At 39.3% G+C, this 19,936-nt stretch overlaps 2 protein-coding genes across 4 annotated transcripts; one reads left to right on the top strand and one right to left on the bottom strand.

Annotated features, from left to right (window-relative positions):
- The first annotated feature begins 687 nt into the window (after positions 1-687).
- rcvrn2 (recoverin 2) lies at positions 688-5,025 on the top strand. The gene is made up of 4 exons (XM_042490573.2): positions 688-724; positions 847-1,381; positions 4,360-4,471; positions 4,920-5,025. Exons 2-4 carry the CDS (start codon positions 1,001-1,003, stop codon positions 5,006-5,008), a joined length of 582 nt encoding a protein of 193 aa, XP_042346507.1. The 5' UTR covers positions 688-724; positions 847-1,000; the 3' UTR covers positions 5,009-5,025.
- A 1,683-nt stretch (positions 5,026-6,708) lies between these two features.
- On the bottom strand, positions 6,709-19,924 carry LOC121945755 (germ cell-specific gene 1-like protein). Of its 3 annotated transcripts, none has more exons than XM_088084421.1 (8): positions 19,339-19,924; positions 17,448-17,500; positions 16,206-17,295; positions 10,931-11,113; positions 10,078-10,125; positions 9,819-9,971; positions 9,595-9,706; positions 6,709-9,483 (listed from the first exon to the last, which is right to left on the bottom strand). In XM_088084421.1, exons 3-8 carry the CDS (start codon positions 16,399-16,401, stop codon positions 9,111-9,113), a joined length of 1,065 nt encoding a protein of 354 aa, XP_087940547.1. In that variant the 5' UTR covers positions 16,402-17,295; positions 17,448-17,500; positions 19,339-19,924; the 3' UTR covers positions 6,709-9,110. The 3 variants fall into 3 exon arrangements, with proteins under 3 accessions (XP_087940547.1, XP_087940546.1, XP_087940545.1); XM_088084420.1 differs by having other exon boundaries at positions 19,343-19,924; XM_088084419.1 differs by having other exon boundaries at positions 17,448-19,924.
- Between the last annotated feature and the right edge of the window lie 12 nt (positions 19,925-19,936).

Raw genomic sequence — 19,936 nt, 5'->3', positions numbered from 1 at the left:
AGTAAAAAAAAAAAAAAAAACTGACTAGTGACAGAAAAGTTAGTGAGAGGTCACATCGTCCGACCGGAAGGAGGTCATACACAGAGAAGGACGGCAGTGAGGGGCGTGGGTGGGATTGGAGGTGGAGGGGAGTTAAACTTCCTGGACAGATGGTAGTCTGGAATTAGATGTCAGTGGTCAACTAAAACCACTGAAAGGCCACTTCTGAAATAGCAGACACACTGCTGCCAAAGCTAGCTTTGAAAAGACCCCACGTGGAGCCGTGTGAACGTGTCTGTTGATCTGTTGGTCAAAAGTTATATTAAGGTCATTTTGAAGGTTTTCTGCAACAATCAAATACTTGCTGATTTTATGAGAGAGTTGTGCCCACAAGAATACCGTGAAATGCATTGATTTTCTGGTGATTGTTTTATACTGAGTCAAGACTATTAACCTCATAAATGCACTACCACATGGCATAACTCAGATTTCCTACACTTTATTTCACAGAGGAAATGAACACTTATAGTGCAGCTATTTCTATAATTCTAGACCCGATAGAGAAAAGTAGGATCCGGGGGATCATTTTAGTCAAAAGCTCAGCCAGGTAAATCCCGTGTTAACGTGATTAACCCACTCGCCCGTGGTAGGAGTGTGTTTCCCCCTCCCCTCCTTATCTCTCAGCGTCTTACTGTCCAGACACAGTCTCAATTCTCCAGCTATCAGCTGCCTGCACAACACACAGGTAAGCTTTTCCTATATTACTTCTGATCATCCTTGCAATGTGATTTAATAAGTGGTTTCAACCAATTTAGGATTTGATAAGTGGACTGAACCATATGTGTAATCCTCTTTTTTCTCTTTAAGGGTTCTCTTTGGCTTCTAAGATCAACTGAAGAGGTCGAGTAAGTGGTAAATATTCTGTACAAGGAGAAGTTCAGGCAGAAAAAAAGAAGAAAAACTCAGGTGGCAAATATTTGCCGGTGAGTTCGTCAAAACAAAGACACTAAAAGGAACCAGCATGGGAAATACCACCAGTAGCGCAATATCAAAGGAGATCCTGGAGGATCTGAAGCTCAACACCAAATTCACTGAAACTGAGATTTCCCAGTGGTACGAGAACTTTCAGACGCAGTGCCCAACGGGACGAATCACGCCAGAAGAGTTCGAGCAGATCTACGCTCGCTTTTTTCCAGACAGCGATGCCAAGAGCTACGCACGACATGTGTTCCGCTCCTTTGACACCAACGATGACGGCACTTTGGACTTCAAGGAGTACATCATCGCACTGCACATGACCTCCACTGGGAAGACTACCCGAAAACTTGAGTGGGCCTTCTCGCTGTTTGATGTGGACAAGAACGGATACATCAACAAGACAGAAGTGACGGAGATCTGTCAGGTAAGGCGGATACATGCAGCGATGTGATAGATAATGACAAAAAGAGTTAGTTGTGGTTCTAGTATGAGCAGTTCAAAGGTGCTGTATGTAACTGGAGAGAGATTTCGTTGATTGCTACGTCTAATTCCCAGGTTGTCAAATATCGGCGCTTTGGGTTGATTGGTTCAGTACAACTACCACATCAAAAAGTTGGTTTATGATGAAGTGGGAATGAGACTCAATTATTGTCTATCTTTGTCCAGAGTTACACTCATCCCTTTAATGGTATCCACAGTTTCTAGTGTAGAGTGATCTGCTCTAAATATTTTTGCCATTTCAGATTCATTTCAAAACATGCATCGTATCTTGTGGAGAGCAGAATCAAACTATGTCGACTAGAAGTGCTAAAGACATAAATGCTTTTTCATTTCACCATGTTTAGCTTTGCTGCTGTTACAATCATATAATATCAGAAATTTAAGCTGATCTGTTGCTCCTCAGAGAAATGTTTTTTTCTTAAGTTGTCAAAGCTACAAAACACACAAGATAAGAGGATTACTTGACATCATGCAATCCAATACGACAGTCTTGTAGTGAATACTACTTTTTAACTTTTCTTTTCCAGTGAAGTATTGATTTAACTCTTTAGTCATTTTTGAGGAAATAGTTTTGGAGAATTATCGTACCACACCATATTTTGAGGTTTTTCTGGTATTTCAACCCATTCTCCTCGAAATTATGTTTGTGTGTTACTAAACTGCTTTCTTAATTATCTTGTGGTAACTCACAGCCACTCCTGCTTAGGAGGACTTCTCTTTGCCACAAAACTGTTTTCCCAGTGCAATAAAATTATTATTTTTGCAAGAGTGCAGGAGTTTGTCTGCAGGTAACAAAACATCACAGTCTTGTACTGTTTAGGCTTTGCAAGCTAGGAAGGTGGGTGAACAAATGCAGGACTTTGACACCAGCACCCCAGGTTTACATCCAGACTCGTGTCTTATGCAACAAATGCAATTAATTTGAGGTTAAGTGAAAAATGTGATTTTGGTTAAATATTTATTTTTAAAAAAGTTCGTAAAACAATAATTCTGTAGCCAATCTGAGTGGATACTGTATTGCAAGATCGGCTATTTTGGCAGAAAACAATTGAAATACATTGTAAGCAAACATTTTGCTGTTCAGTACAAACATTTTTGCAGCTTTAAGTTCATTTCTAGGAGACAGGGCTGGGTATTTTGTTGAAGGAAAGTGAATATATGCACATCACAAAGGTGCAAGGCTATCAAAAAACTGTTTGCATGAAGAAAAAAAGTAACGCCTGCACGCTTACTTAACACCACAAACATTTTGCAGCATGATGTGCAGGTATTCATTTTTCCTGGAATTTTGCCCACTCCTTTTAATCCATGTAAAAAAAGTTGCTATTTACTGGAAAGCACCCATCCCTCTTACGGTATGTAGGTCCCAGCACTAATTGCCAGCCCAATTAGCTGGTCTATTTGAGCCTCAAACCCCTGGTAATCTCTGTGATTACAGGGTTGACTCTCAGACAATGTAGGCTGCGCTACTCTTAAGCAAGACTACCGTTGCATTGCTCCGTCTATAGAAGGACCGCTCATCATCCCTGAGTCTAATCCATGTTTCTCTGATCAACAAGGCTACCTCTTTGGACTGTAATTTACTGTATAGTAGCTGTTAGTCATTGTTTTCACATAATTAAATCTCTGATGGAGGTTGTTAACTTTCTTATCTTCTGTTTTAAGATGAATGATATAGAATTGTAAGAGGTTTAGACAGATCAGCTGAGCATCCAGCTGGCATTGTAATGGGATTGCATTCCTGGCCAACTGGGCTGAGGCCATATGCATCACGTTTACAACCAGTGTGCAAAATAGCTCCATTTTAAAGCCACCCTGCCAAAAGCTCAACAACATACAAAAGAATTAGACTCAGTGGAGAGGTAGAAGAGAAATAAATCTGCTATATGCACAGAAATGAATACCATTATTTAAAAAAAATAATCAAGATAGGACTATATTTGCTTTCGTTTGTGGGTTTGAATATGTGAGTAAGGAAGGACGGGCCTGCTAAATATTATTTAATCAAGTATAGTAAACTACACTGAATGATGAGACAATGACAAGTAAAAAAGAGTATAAATACGGTGTATCTTTGAGATTTCATCCACATATGTGCGTGATACAGATCTGGTTTAATTATTAAAAAATTATTGTTTGTCATCTATAAACTCAGTGTGAACTATGCAGACCACAAAATCAGAGGGGTAAAATGGAGTTACAGTCCAGGGAGAAAATAGAGGACATCTTGGTGTTTGGCCTGTGGCCTGAGTCTTGGCACTAATCCATGTTAATCTAGGTGTCTTAAATGTGGGAGATGAGTGCTTCCTCTCTAAGTGGGACACACTTAAAGGCCTGAACCTAAAGTGCACAGTCATTTAGTCATTTACAATCTGCTGGAATCTAAGTGGCATATTCCAGACTCAGAAATGGCACACAGGCCTAAAAGTGCTGCTGTGGGCTGCTTAGTAATGATTTATTATTATTTTTAGTTTGTATACATAGTCTACATGTGAACTGCGATGGGCAAGCCCTCCAGGATTGTTCTTGTAGCTGCTTCAAGCAGATCAGATGTCATGCGAGGATTGTAGGCTTAATTTTGTGTGAGACTTAATTGTAGGCTACTTGATTTTGTAGCATTCAGGCAAATTACGCAGCATGTACAATGGCTAATGACAGTAAACAGTGACTATGAGAGAAAGCGTTGGCCTGTAGCTTTTCTCTAAATGTCAAATTGTTTTGCATCAGACGCTCCACAAACCCAAAGACACTCATTATCTCGAGCTTACTCACTCGTCCTACAGGCTGCATGCTTCTTTGCTTGCACACACTCATTTAATTCTGTGTTGACGTTACATACATTATTTGTGTGTTAGAAATGATGCAGCATTATAACCAATCTTATACCCAACCCCCTCTCAGGCCATATTTAAGCTGATCCCAAAGGAGGAGCAGGCCAGGCTACGAGAGGATGAGAACACACCCGAGAAGAGAGCCAACAAGCTGTGGTCTTACTTCGAAAAGAAAGACAACGGTAAACAAAATCACACGCACGTGTGTCTAAACTGTGCCCCCGCAGTGCATGACAGGTCATCGTGTTCTTATCGCTACGTACTTAATGTCAGAGGGAGATAAAATCAGTGTATAAGCTCTTACTACCTTTCCTCAGCAGCTGTTCTTGCATCCTTTAGTGAAGATTACATTTTGCAGCTGTTTGGCTTCACAATAGTACATGTGATAAATCCACCTGGGGGCACATCCCAGCGTCACATGTGTCATGCAAGCTTTAGCATGATTGTACCAGCCATGTATCATGACTCCACTGCTTTGCATGTTACTGTCATACATACATACATTACATACACACACATGGGAGATAACACCGGATTTCTTAGATAAGACACATTATTCAACCTCTTCACCCCTCACTCTTTACTGTATATCTTGTTTACTGTTTTCTCTTTCTTTCTTTTCTCCTGTAGAGCGACTGGCTGAAGGCGAGTTCATCAAAGGAGTGATTGAAAATGAGAATGCAATGCGTCTTATCCACTACGAACCAATGAAACAATAAAGTAATTCCTCTTTCGTCCCCTCCTTCTTTCTCTCATTATACTCTTTGAAACTTTTATTTTCCCCTCTCAGACGTTTTCTTCCCTCCTCTTTCATCCACTTTGTGTAAATACTCTTCTTTGCAGTGTTTTGGTTACAACTAACTTTTCAGTAAGTTCATGTCATGTTTGTTTTGTTTGTCGATGAATTTATATCAAATAGAGGCTAAAAGAGGCAAATTATGGCGTAGTGTTTAAAATGTGTGTACAGCTAAAAACAAGATTTTTGGTGACTATTGTTGATGCTATACATAATATATAGGCAGATTTTATGTGCACCCAGGTGTTTGTAGCCAACAATGCTATTTGCAAGAGGGATGGGATAGTCAGTGTGGCCATTTACACCCACGCAAATGTTCATTTCTGGGTATCAAACGTCGAAATATAACGTGTCTATTCAGCTATTCTGCTTAAGTTTATATAAACAATGTGCATTCAGCAGCATTGTACTCAACTTCTTTTTAAAAAAAGGTCAATTAAGTTTACAAAGCCTATTCTCATTCCCAATTCATCAAATACTCCCCCTTGGTCAGTGATTTTGGTGTCAGATGCCAACACAAAAAGGCAACTTTCCAGGTGGTATGATGTGCAACCAGGTGGTGTCAGTTTATAACGCCACTGGATGGTGTTGGTGTGAAACACTGCCATTAAGGATACGCTGCAATCTTCGAAGCAGTATGATATACTGCTGCACCGCATCAGTTTGAAACGCTGCCAGTAACAACGTAATATTAGGGGCAGGAAAGTCCCAATAGGACAGGCAGGATGGGTGATTGACGGGTCCAGCAAACCCTGGAGAGCTCGCTGTTCGCTTTACGTACGAATGTAAAGCCAAAGCATGATGTTTTCTTTTTTTCTTAAACCTAACCATGTACTTTTGTTGCACAAGGAAAAAAATGGCAATACAAGGTGTTTTACCTACATTGTAAGTTTACTTTGACAAAGACTGTATGCGTCTAACGAGCAGAAACTGCACCTTTTATTTCAAAACAAAAGTGTATTTTGAAAAGCTGCGATATTTGATGAGTTGGGATGAGAATATGTTGGTCAAAAAATACTAAGCCAATGCTGACAGGCACAGCATTCAATCCCCAATCTCCCATATGTCATTCCTGCGCATGACAATTTCACCCACCCTCCATGTACTCTGTTGCTCTTTCACTACATCACCTGATTTTCTGGAACTTTATTTCCAGATCCTGAAGTACAAAGAGCAGCAACGAAAACAAACCTAGTGGAGCGGAGGGTTCATTAGAAAGTATATTTGTGAGTTTTTTCTGCCCGAGTTTTAGATGTTTCAGACCTCAGCACATCAATTTGACAAGTTTTAGTAAATCACAGCACATAGGTATACTGTGTTGTAGGGCTGGATGTAAATGGCCGAATAGCCAAATAGTCTTACTTTTCTCACCTGAGTGCAAACTGACAATATATCAATATATAAAGAATGTGTATGACAAATATTTCCCTATTGTTAATCTTTTAAATTGTTCAAATTAAATTTTGGATCCAGAGAAGTTAATGGTAATGACAACTGTATAGGCAAAGTATCATACTCAGTTCAGTTTTTTTTATATTACTTGAAATGTCTTAATAGAGGTGGTAGCTCTCACACATTGTACTCTATTCACTGTACAATCAATTAAAGGTTTTCTCATAAATATCTGCTTTGAAAATCAATTTATTTGTCTTTCCCAAGAAACAATAAATTATTAAATGACCTAGAAACATATGGTGTAATATAATGCTGTAGGTTGACAAAAGTAGCTCTTTAAGTTTTTCAGTTGTATTTATCGCCGACAGTAAATCCAGGAGTATCCCACATGTAAAACCTTCAAACATTCGAGGTAAATTTTGGTACATTTATTTAGAAATTGATGCTGTATAATCTTAAGTTAAACATACCGAATACCTGAATGTGATGTCCATGTAAAAAAAAAAAAACAAAAAAAAAAACCAAACAATTATTTCCCTGAAAGTGTGATGTTTTCATGGTGCAGATTGTGTTTGTGCAGTCTCTGGGTGTGCGTGCCTGCGTTTCTTTCCAACTTTCATGCTGACCCCCCACAACCCGCTCCCCCCTCCACCCCTCCATCCCTTCACATGCCTTCCATCTCGCCTCACTCTATTCCTCCTCCTCCTCCTTTCCATCCAACTCGGGATTACTGGTTTACACATAATCTTCTGTTCAACATCAGAGAGCAGACTTTTCAAAATCTCTGTAATCTTTCTATCACTATGTGTCTATCGTATGGGGTTTGTCTGTGCATCTACAGAGAGACTGTGTTTGTCGTAGCCTCTGGTGAACATGCATAGCAAGAGACAAGACACAAGAGAGAGAACAGCTCAAAAAAGGAAACATGTTGAATGTCCCACTCAAATAAATAAGAAATGATTTACTCTAAAGGACAGGCTGATCTGTTTAGGTATTAACAAGAAAAGAAACATCCACCCCATCCATGCAAGAAATTGTATCATCGCAATATTTTGTCCTGATACATTGCATGTTAAAGGTTCTGTATGTAATTTTTTATCACTATGAACTGTTTTTATTGTCAATCAGCCAATGGGTAAACAGGTTGTAACATAACTTTAAAAAGGAGACTTCCCCAGTACTTTTCCAGTAGCCTCCAGCAGCCTGTGGACTGACCTCTATGTAAAGTACTGCAAAATCCAGAGGAGGTGATGTTACGCATGTTCCAGAGTACCTTGCCTCTCTTCAGCTCTGCTACAGCGCTTACAGTTTGCAAAAATAGCTAACATTAAATGGAAATGGAGTCGACTAACGTCAACAAACGATCAGCATCCACCTAAAAACATTTTGCAACAGCCGCCCGGCAGAGAAGGACATGCACTTAGCGCCCTGCAGCAACTCAAAGTCCGTCAGAGCAAGATCAAACACCTGAGTGTGAAGGGTGTAATCGTAGACTTGCCCGAGTCCCGGGACCAGGACGCTTTGTTGCTGCTGTGGGCCACCAGCACGCTGTGAACCACCAGGCTGAGGTTTGCCCTTGCCAAATTGAAATCGCTGCAGCAGCTAAGATCTGAGATGCTGTCCGTTCTCTTACCTGAGAAGTAGTGGCCTGGAGGATGGGAGTGAGGGGGAGCTTACACAGGCAGTGCAAGATTGCTTATTCTTGTAAACCATTAAATTCAGGGCCCTATTTCATCATTTCAGTGCCTCCAGGTGCTAAAACGAAATCCTGAAATGTGCATTATATTGTGATCAGGCCAGTTCAGGCCTCCAGGAAAGCAGCTCAGTCTTGCTTCCAGTGGCCACTTGTGGTATTGCAGTGAAAAAAAAATTCCTGCAGTCCAAAAACATTTTCCTCATAGGCCACCATTATAAAAGACACGTCTGCAAAACTGTTAACAGGAAACCTCCAACTGCAAGTCAATTATGACTCTTTCTATTATTTATTTTTTGATTGATGTCGATTTTACTTATGTAAAACTTTCCTTGAGCCGAGAAAAGTGATTTAAAAATCAATTGCGTCATCACAATGTCAAGTTTTTGAGCCAAGCAGGAACTCGCGGGCGGGGCCAGCGAGAGAAACATTACTGCACATATGCAGTGGGCCGCATATTGAGGAAGTAAAACTGGGAGCTAGAAAATCTTTATGGCGAGCATATCCACTGGAATGAATAAGCGCCATCTTGACATCCATATCTAGTTATTATTATACATCTATGACTGCAGGTCACTTAACGGCCTCAAACAGAGGCGTCACATACAGAACCTTTAATATATACACAATAAAATAATATAATTTATGCATTTACGTATGAAGACAAAAATGTACTTTCCTACCATGAGGCACTGAAAAATACCCAGAAAACATGCAATCTTGCATGTCAGTGTGACATATCTATACACTGTAGTCTTTGCAATTAGATATGCGTTGAATCAACGACCGCAAAGTGCAATAAGTACGTCCCAACGTCACTGAAAGTCAAAGTGAAAGAGAAGAAACAACAGATCTGTTTGCTCACATCAATCCTTCTCCTGCACGGTGACAGCGTTTTTCCTTTTTCAGCCCTTTTAAGTTGATGAGTATAAATTCCCTAACAAGGTGAATCGACTCGGTCCATGGCCTCGTCCATCTCATCCATCTCTCTCTCACAGTCTTCACACCCCTCTGGCCCACAGCCTCCTACCAAAACCAACGTTGGCACATCCCCATTTCCCACTCCTACCACACTTCCGTTCGGGGCCCACGCTACGTCAATCATGCTGTCTGGACACTGCAGCAGGCCGCTGACAGAGTAGAGCCCACCTCCTGGAACAACCTCATCATAGGCAGGAGCGTGAGTGGCGGCTCTGGCTTCCTCCAAACGCAGCCTCTGTCTGCGGCGGAGCTCGATGATGGTCTTTGTGTAGGAATTGAGTGTGACCACAGCGGCTCCCATGCAGCAACTGAAGGACACCCAGGCAAGACTGGGAACAGATGAGAGAAACATTTCATCCCAGTCTGTAAATAACAACTTTTTAATTGACGTATTTAAATAATAAAGGCTTATATGCTGTCACTGAAGAGCAGACACCTACGCGAATGACCAGCCGTAGTCCCAGGACTGAGGCCGCCAGTCTTTGGGGCCCACAATGACTGTCATCTGAAACACTGTCGTGTACATCATATGGGCCACCATCCCAAGAAGACCTACATAAGGATGTGAAACAAACAAAAACAGACATAATAAAGAACCACAGAAACAGAAAATAACACATAGAGAAGCAGGTGGTTATGATCTTAGTGGAAGAATGAATCTTACCTGATAACACAGTACAGATCGCTGCATAGGCATTGATTTTTAGTGAGTGCATCTCTTTATGAGAACACAAGACCTCCAGCCACATCAGTAAGAAGCCCATGCCCAGCAGACCGATGTATGTAAACTCTGAAATGACTGACAGCCAGAGCACACCTGCAACATTGGAAAATACATGCACTATTCACACACATGCACCCATGTACAAAAAGTGTTGAAAAAGCAGCCAAATGTTTTTGCATTTTAGCCGATAACAACTCACCTTGTGTTTCTCCAGGTGTTAAATCTATAAAGCTTCGACATTTCTCCCCTGCCAACCAAATTAACAAATGGAGACAGAAATTAGTTCAAGGGACAATATTTTTGCAGAGAGTTGAGACTTAAAAGAATCTATGAAAACTAGTAAAGGAGTGTAACCAATATTGCAGCCAGTGGTGGACAGTGATGATGAAGTGCATTTACTTAATATTCTAAGACCTGGATTGAAAATAGTTTTCCTAGGCTGCATTCAGAAGCCTTTCACAAGCATTTAAACCTCATCAGTAGAGACAGGTAGAGACGAGGGGTCATCAACAGGAGGTTGTATTTGGTTATGCAGCGTTAGTATCACCCACGGCTGCAGATGGAGATGAAGATTCCCCACCAGATCACCCATGGCCATATCTCAAGTCCATGTTTGACATTTTTGTGACGGAGAGAGGTTTGTATCATTTTAAATGTTTGCTCTGTTTACTATGCAAAAACTTCAACACGGCCTACAAGATTATGGGCATCTCTTCTCTGCAGCATATTCAATAAGTACAGGTTCTATAGGCAAGTCAGTTCAGTCATTCAGTGGGTTGTTTTAGAGTCATTTGATTCTGTAAATGTGCATTGAGATTTAAAAAAAACAAACTACTTTCAATACTTAGTCATTTTTAAATGCAAGTACTCCAGTACTTTAACTAAAGTAATAATTTGACTGAGCAACTTGACTTGTTTTGGAGTAACATTTGACCAGGAGTACCTTTACTTTGAATCAAGTAACAGAGTTGACTACTTTGTCCACCACTGACTGCGATTAAGAGCAACTTTCGTAGTTTACGTGTGACTGGACGTCGGCTTTGTGACCTCACCATCATTGTGTTTCTCGCAGCTTTCCCAGAAACCAGTGTGGAAGTATCTGAAAGCAAACTTGTCTTCTCCCGTCTCCCAGATGTATTGAACTGCGTTGGCCAGCTGCCTCTGTCTGATTTTGGCCAGCTCTTCCCGCCTGGCTGGAGACAGGGTGCGGTTGAAGGGGTTCTGAGTGGGACTCTCTGTTTGACAGAACAAGAGGAAGACAACGAGCATTTTAGGCACATTTTTGAACCTGCATGTTCCTCTCATGATGATGGAGTTAGTGGCTGGAGCATTGTGCATGTGCATTGTGTATGACATTTCCATATTTGACATATTTCTATGGCACATTCCCTCCTTTTGATCACTCGTGTACTGATGGCAATTAACACCGGAAATTTAACTTAGTGCACCCCTCACATTCAACACGAGGCATCTCTTTACAGACTGATACAAACTCCACCACAGAACTGGCTGACAAAGTCATTTTGAAGGTTTTCTTTTACTCCACTCTCTGTACTGCTCCATGTACATACTCCATTATTTTGGAGTATGTGCATGGAGCAGTACAGAGACAAAAACAGGCCCAATGCATGGCGACAAAGAAGTGAGGAGGTTGATCTGTCAGGTTTGTTTTGTAAAATATGTAGTTAAAATACATACGATGTCGTCAGAACATGCCGATGAACATTTCACTTAAAAATAATGTATAAATGGAGCTGTGATACATTTATTAATCTGTTGGCTAATTCGGTTTTATACTAACTTCCTGAGGCACAGTGCAATTTGTCGCAAATCTGACGCAGCAGTTCAATTTTTTCAATGTACTCAAAGTAAATCCCAGACCAAAAAAAAAACAAAAAAAAAAACAGAAAGAGGAGTTTTGTAAACACATCAGAGATCACAGAGGTTCTCATAGGAATTAATGGACTTTTGTTTGACTTGTATATCTACAAATAGCAATGCGGAAACAAAGGGTTACCACTACCGTAATATCAGTGCAGCGTGGCAGGGTAGAAGCACAGGTTGTTAACTTGTTTGCTCAGAGCGTGAAATTTAAGTTGAAAACAAATCGCGAGCATCCATGCTTTCTATCTCCATCAAATGTTATTTTGCTCTTCCATTAGTCAAATATGTTTCATTAAATGCCATTTATGACTATTTATTATGTATTCAGGTCTTGAAGAGTCCCATTTTATAAGGGAAGAGTTCAAGGAAAATGGGATTGGGCCATAGACACCAACACATTGGCACTCACACATATCTGTGGCCTCAATCCAGATCACATTTCTGAAGAATGTGGAAAGGAAACCCACATACACAGAGGCAATATCATGCAAACATCGAACAACAACAGGACCCTCTTCCTGTGAACTACCAGCATCAACATTCAAAGAGTTACATTCATTACATGTACATAAACACAGAAGTGCATTCTGCAAATGCAGTCATGCCTCATAAATATATAACTTTGACTGAATATTTTCCAATATATCAAAAACTGGATGCACCAAAAAGTTAGAAAATGTAATGACTACCACACACTGCATGCAGATGTGTGTTGATCGAGAACTGTTGGAATAAAAAAAGGAGTATGCGCTTAAGAATAAGAGACAGTTTCAAAACAGTGAGCACAACACAAGTTAATTACACCATGGCCTCAAAAGTAACACGGCTCTGTGTTTTCCAGTCACATGAAGGCTTGGCAGACTGCACCTTGTATCCAAAATGCACCGAGTGGATCATTTCTTCACAGACATAAAGAGACACCAAAACATACATGCATACATCCACGTGTGTTTGTAAATCAGGTTCAGAAGCATAAGGGAGAGTTAAATCCAGCACTGTAAAGGTAGATCTTTCTGTACAAGTACACAAAGTACATGCAGCAATCAAAGATGATTCCTCCGTGCAGTAAGAGCTGGTAATCTCATTGTGGATTAAACATATCTGTTGAGAAAATAAAAAAACAGGCAGCAGGCAGCGCACTATCCCCCACAGACCAATAAACCTTTGGGATCTACACTCACACCCCACAGATTTATTCTAAGCCATAATTCACTGTGGGACTAAGGTATGTGCAAAAAGAGATTAAAAAACATCAAACCAAGGACAATCACACAAGGAGACGCCTGTCAGTTTATCCACTCAGATTAGTTTGAGGTATTGGTTGTTATGCAGTGAAAAAAAACCCTCAATACTTGTGTAATCAGGTCAAAAGTCAAGGCCAAAATTTTGGTGAAGTTAACATCTCAAAACTGCATTTTATGCCTTTGGCGCACTTTGGAAGAGATAGAGCACAATAACAAACTGATCACACGCACAGACGCTCAAACAAAGGTAAACATAACATACCATGTATGCACAATTGTAGGGAAAGTTCATTTCAAAATCAAAAATACATATTCTTCCTCTTCCCTGTAGCACTATTTATCAGTCTAGACTGTTTTGGTGTGAGTTGCTACCAAAGTGTGTTGATTTTCAGGGCCGATACCACGACCGATTACTAGTAGTTAATGAGACCAATGAATGATATCTGGAACCGAAATCCATTTAAAATAAACATGAAAATCTTTCTGTCAATACTTCGAATTTGAAACTTAACAAACTCCAACATAAACCATTGTTTAAATGCCTTTAGCAAATGTTTAATCAAAACTAAAACGTTCAAAATCATATATAGCAAGTTCCCAGCAACTTTTTAAAATAAAGTTGAGTGATTATTGAAATAAGAAATGAATAAATAAAACTAGTTCCCTGAGGATTTACACAGTAAAAGTTCCTTCCATGCTGACACTTTCTTTGCACTTTTTAATTAAATAATTTTATCGGCGATCATTAAAATAAAACGCTGATACAGAAAAGTGGCAAAATGAAGAACATCGGCCCCAATAATTGGCCAGGCCGATAATCTGTCGACCCCTATATCAGACTGGAGGTGTCTGTCTTCTCTCCAATATAATGGAACAAGTTGGCACTCAGCAACAGTGTCTCTTTCCAGAAATCATGACCCGGATACACAAGTTAACCCACAAGCCTTGTTGGGAGCAGTTTTCTTTCTACTACACCCACCAATCAATTCACTGCACAGATCAATATTTGTATCTACTGCCAGAACACCTCGCACCACGGAAAGATCTCTAATCACATCGAACAGTCTCAAAGAGTTTGTTTGTTTGCGCTCGATGGAGTCTAACGATGACGGACATGAGATGCAGTGAAAAAGTTCCAAAAAAAGCTTGTAAGTAGACCTTCAGTTAGGATTGTTTTGTCAAACTATGATGCATATTTTTCAGAAGTATATAAATAATAAAAATACCTGTTTTTCATTGGAAATCAGACTAATGTTTCTTCAATAACTTAAAACAATGATGCATTATGAAGCTAGGAGTAGGCCTTTAAAGCTGAAAAATATCAAACCGTGGCGATAATGGGTGGAACCTGGTCAGTAAATATGTTTCAACATTGAAATTATGCCTAACTATTGCAAAAGCCTGGGAGGACATCTGGAAAACATCTGACTGTTGACGTCAGGAAGGATGAATCCATATTTATGACAAACTGTGAACATGTTGCAACAGATACTGAGGTCAGCAGGCATCTTATAGTTCAGTATTGTCTTATTTCGCTTTAGCCGAGCAAAGTTTAATATTGTGAAATACTCATATTCGCCATTGTGGAGTCATAAACTTTGATAATAATGTGGAACATTATAGATATTTACACTTACTGGTTTGAAGATTAACATCTTACATAAAAACAGGACCATATCATGAAAAATATGATGCCAAAGAGAAAGTTAAATCATTTAAATTAGCTCCATCTCAACCAGTTACAACACTGAAATGCTCTGCAGTATTTTTACACTGTAGTATCTCCACATTTGGGTCATGATTTCTGAAAAGAGACATTGCTGTTTTTTTCATGTGTTTTTCGAAGCGCCACAAGCTGACTGTCATCTAGTCCCATTATATTATAGAGAAGGCAGACATCTCTAATGCTGATATCTCCAACACTCTCCAACTCAAACCAAAATAATCCAGACTATCAAAGAGCAGTACAGGAAAAATATGCATTTTTAATTTGGGGAGAACCGTCCCTTAAACAGTAGCTAAACTTCTACACCCTGCTTAAACACTTAAATGTTCTGTTGAGACTCAGATTATTGTCAAAGTCAGATACGAGCTACTTGCATAAATGTGGGTGTGCTCCTCAAAAAAATAGATACCTCAGATCCAGTGAGTTGGATTTAGGGCCATGCATTGGCAGAAATCATATAAAATAATAACAACGATATTTTAATGAGTTTAAAATCACATGAAACTAAAACTTTTTGGGTTTTATCACCCTAGAATGAGATGTTTATATTTATATATAAAGCCCTTCCCACCGAGTCTGCCATGTTTTTCTACGGTAGCCCAGCACAGACAAACCAAATACTGGCTCTAGATAAAGCCGTTCCCTTTTCTGTGTTTTTGTATCGGCCACCATTGTTCCTTACACAACCTCAACGTTCTACCTTGCTTTTGCCAACAGGGCCCCTCGATTTTGGGAATGACCTGCCTGAGGAGATGAGACTCGGAGAACCAGTGACATCTTTTAAATCACTTTTTAAAACTCACTTTTACAGCCTTGCTTTCATGTGATGTCATCTTTATTTATTTAATCTCTCTCCTTCTGTTCATTCATTTTGCTGCTCTTCATCTGTTCCTTATCCTTCGTATGTCCTGTTCTTACCATCATTTCCTGTTTTAAATGTATTTACTTGTTCATCTATCTCTTATTTATTTTTTTAATCTTCTTTTCTTTGTTTTAACCCCACTGATGTGATGTCTTCTTCTTGTATTATTTCTTAGATTATTTTTATCATCTTTTATTGCATTTATTCTTTTATATTTTCTGTTATTCATTTACTACTTTAACTGCCTTTTCAGGATTTGCCTGCTTTATTCCTTTTATTTGCTTTATTCTCATTTTGTTTTCACATTTTGTTCTTGCCTTTTTGTTTGACTTTTATTTGCCTCTTCTTTGGCATGTTTGTTAATGTTACCTGAGATTGTGCCTTTGCTTTGTCTGTAAACAACAGTTTTTTAAAGATGCTATATAAATAAAGTTATTATTATATGCCACTAAATCCTACACATAAAAATAAATGTATGCCCACAAATTTTCCAATAACAGTAAACGAACAATGTAAGTTCCAGTATACTTAAAAAAAACAAACCAAAGAAAGAAATATGATGCACAAAACACATTTTTACATGTAGAGGTCAAAACCAAAGTGACACCTACCTGTGGTGTAAGGCTCGCTGTTGTTCTGACCACAGTTCTTCATCTTGACGGGCGACAGGCAGAGGGGCTTCACCACCTTGTGGGTGCCCTCACACCAGTAAGAGGTGCAGAGAGCCAGGATGGAGAGGGCCAGAGCCAGAGTGGTCAAGGTCAGGGAGAGCAGGGAGCGAGAGCGACGGGACAGACGCTCCAGCATGGCCACACAGGTGAAGAGAGACGCGGGGGGAGGCCAGAGAGAGACAGAGAGAGGGGAGAGTCAGGCCAAGAGGGGGCAGCTGCTGCACGTGGGAATAGGACAAAGAGGACAGAGGGTACAACTGCAGTCACAGATGGAGCCGTGAGGGCAGCACAGATGTTTAGGGGTGGTTTAAAGAGGTGATGATCTGCCAGGTTTTAAACGGAAAGCAAAAGATAAATGTGATGTAACAGTACGGACAGAAGATGACAAAACACAGCTGACAAAGTGATACTGTAAACTCGGCGTGATTAAAAGAGAGATAGATAAAGAGAGAGCGTGAGGGGAGGGAGGCGGATAAGATGCTCTGAAGTTGATACACGTGGGAAAGGACAGATGGGACAAAGAAATGAACAAGAGGGGATTTAGGTGGACGACTGTAGGAGAAATGCAAGGATATAACAGTATGCTGACCAGACAGCTTTAATGTGATATCCTGCTATTGATCCGTGTGGCCATACATCCCCTGACCTCAGCGGCTGGAGACCCTTTAGTGTGCACTCGATAAGTCAGTGTGACTCTTCCAAAAACAAAATAAAAGATCCTGGAATTTATCGTTAAAAAAAGAGGAGATAGAGGACATCCTTAAACCCAATCCATCATCTGGCAAGAAAGCCAAATTAAACGTTGAATGGGACACACAGAGACTAAAACCAGAGTGTCCATATGGTGACATCTAACATGAATGAATGTCAGCAAGAGCCATAAAACCGCCTGAGGTCACACACGTCCTCCAGCTGTTTTTAAGGAGAGGTTATTAAAGAATAAGTAATGTTTGCTATGCTGCTAATGTCTCCCTGCTTCCTGATCAACACACTCAGGCCGGACCCTCGTTATGAGCCCCGCAGCTGGACCCTAAGTGGAAGAGAAGACGGAGGGGAGCAAAAACAAGAGATTACTGTTTTTGATGAAATTATGGATAAACCACAGATCTAAATGAGTTTTTGCCAGTAATCCCTGATAATCTGCTTGTGTTAGGTGTGTTTTAGTGTGAAGTGTATTCTGACCATGACTGCTGTGTGTCTCTCTCATGCAACTTCTCACTGCCAGCCCACAGCCCCTGAAACACAACAGAACATCAGTTAGGTGAGAGAAATTAGCAAAAAAAAAAATTTAAAAATAAAAATCTACCAGGAACTGACCCATGTTGGTTTCTAGTATCTGACTAATAATAATAATAATAATAATAATAATGGCAAAAAATAGGTCACAACATTTTTAAAAAGACAATGAATAAACAATACATTATGTCTACATATTGAAAAGAATACAATCTGTAAAAATCTGTTTCTTGACATAGATTTTATTTTACTGAATCTGTAAAATATTCTCAATTAACCCTTTGACACCTGAGCAAATTGGCCTGATATCTTTCCAAAACGTTGAAAATACAATGCGAATCTTATCAAGAAATTACTCCAAAATAAACAACAAAAAAAGAGTAAAAAGTACAAGAAAATTATCCAAAAAGACAGACAAAAAAAGAAAAATTTTTTTTTAAAGAAAAATTGGAAAGATGTGAAAAAAGTGGCTAAAAATAATAACAATTCTGTAAATATTTTTTCATTTTCCTTTCCTTTTTCGATTTTTAATTACGATAATTATAAATATAGTTTTTGCGGTATTTATGCTAGATTTTAAAAATGAATCATTTTCCAAATTTACTAATTTCCTCACATAACTTTGTGCCAAGATGCTCTTTGCCTTCTTTACATTTGCATTTACATGTTTCTGAAAGAAATCAAACTCATTTGCTCAGGGTTCGAAGGGTTAAAAACCTGTGAAGGGCATCTGAAAGCAGCACAAGAAAAGTGATGTTGATCCTGGTTTTCGAAGGCTGAAGAACATTACTCTAAAACCTTTGGTTGTAATATATTAAACACGAAATACAGTGTGACCAATTTAAATTCGCAAACGTTTACAGTATGAACAAGCTGGATGCAAACAAACCCATAGATTTTTTCCTAGAATAACCACTATCTAGCATAAAGATGATAACACCGATATAACTTTTAGTTAATCATACAAAGAAAATTGGTGAAAGCTTTTTTATAAATCATTGAGGGGTTTTCTTGTCTTCATAAATAATAAGTATAGAGCTGCAACTAACCATTATTTTCATTATCGTTAGATCTGACAATTATTTTTACGAGCAGTCAAACATTATTTAGTCTGTAAAATGAAAAAAAAAAAAAGAAAAAAGCTCATCGCAGTTTCCCGGAGCTCAAAGTGACATTTTCGAATTTTGTCTTTTATCCAACCAACAGCCCAAAACCCAAAGACAAACATACAATTACTGCATCATAGCTCAAACAATATCATAAATCCCAAATAAAAGCACCGATTTTCACATTTCAGGAGGTAGACTCTGCAAATGTTTTATAGTTTTGCTTAAAATGACTGAAACACTTAATTGATTATCAAAATGGTTGATTTTCTTTTTTCAGTAGACTAATTACTGAATTGGCTGATTGTTGCAGCTCTAATTAAGTAACCAATCAAAGTGGAAACTGGACACACAACCGTTGGCCTCATTTAATCTGCACTAACCAAAATATCTGAGAGCTGTAATACTGGTACATCAAAAAAGATCCATTTGGGCTAATATACGAAAAGCAATACATGTCTTGAAATAAATAAATTATTTTATCTATTTATCATTTAGAAAATAGTGAAAAATGACCATTATAATTCTAAGGAACCTAACAAGAAATTTTCCTTTACTTGTTTTATTGGAACATCAGTAGAAAAGAAAAAGCTTCTCAGTTTTACTATTATAAACGACAAAGAAAAGCATCAAATTCTCACATCTGACAATCTCAAAACTGAAACAATTTGTTTTCTGTTGATTAACTAATCTTTACAACTGTAGTTATTCTCATAAAAAAAGAGACGTACCTACCAAAGATGTTTTTCTTGCTCCGTGTAGTACTCCAGGTCTAACATGAAGTTCAACAACCACTTTTAAACACTTTCAGGATTCACTTTTTGCCGCCCTACAGCCCTCCGTTATCTCTGCTCTTAATCAAAAAGCTCCATAAGACCTCGTTGCTCCATCCTGACCAGACTCTCGTTGTCACTGCCCTCTTCGTCTTTTTCTGTATCTGTCACTAGTATTCCTCCTCCAGGATGAGCATCAGTGACCCTTACCTCTCCAGCTGCCCTCCTCCCTTTAATCCTCCTGGCCAATAGTCGGTCGGAGATGCAAGCCCGATGGAGCGACTGAGCGTCTGTCTCCACGCCACTCTACTCTCTTTTCTGTCTTTCTTGGGAATTTATGTCACAAACCCATCCTGAATCATGTAATCCCTCTAAGTCCATCTGTTACTGTAGTGCCCCCTCTCTTCCTGTGTCTGTCCCTTATTACACTCGGTTCCTTCTCAACCTCACAGAAACCTTCACCTCCAGCCTGAGCTCCTCACCATTTTGACTTCACCAAGCATTCAGTTATTACACTAATAGATTGGATGAAAACTGTGGACTAATGGACTAAACC

Source organism: Plectropomus leopardus, chromosome 11, assembly GCF_026936395.1.
Source record: "Plectropomus leopardus strain MGB_pleo_1.0 chromosome 11, ASM2693639v1, whole genome shotgun sequence".
In the NCBI taxonomy this organism is placed as follows: domain Eukaryota; kingdom Metazoa; phylum Chordata; class Actinopteri; order Perciformes; family Serranidae; genus Plectropomus; species Plectropomus leopardus.
The sequence above is the reverse complement of the archived record's forward strand: the minus strand, read 5'-3'. Positions and strand labels throughout refer to the sequence as shown.

Excerpts from the sequence above, each read along its gene's own strand:
- rcvrn2 (XM_042490573.2), top strand. The coding sequence starts at position 1,001 with ATGGGAAATACCACCAGTAGCGCAATATCAAAGGAGATCCTGGAGGAT. Across the intron at positions 1,382-4,359 it reads AAGTGACGGAGATCTGTCAG|GCCATATTTAAGCTGATCCC; the intron begins GTAAGGCGGATA and ends ACCCCCTCTCAG. Across the intron at positions 4,472-4,919 it reads CTTCGAAAAGAAAGACAACG|AGCGACTGGCTGAAGGCGAG; the intron begins GTAAACAAAATC and ends TTTCTCCTGTAG.
- LOC121945755 (XM_088084419.1), bottom strand. The coding sequence starts at position 16,401 with ATGCTGGAGCGTCTGTCCCGTCGCTCTCGCTCCCTGCTCTCCCTGACC. Across the intron at positions 11,114-16,205 it reads CAGCGAGCCTTACACCACAG|AGAGTCCCACTCAGAACCCC; the intron begins GTAGGTGTCACT and ends TCTGTCAAACAG. Across the intron at positions 9,484-9,594 it reads GACTACGGCTGGTCATTCGC|TCTTGCCTGGGTGTCCTTCA; the intron begins GTAGGTGTCTGC and ends ATCTGTTCCCAG.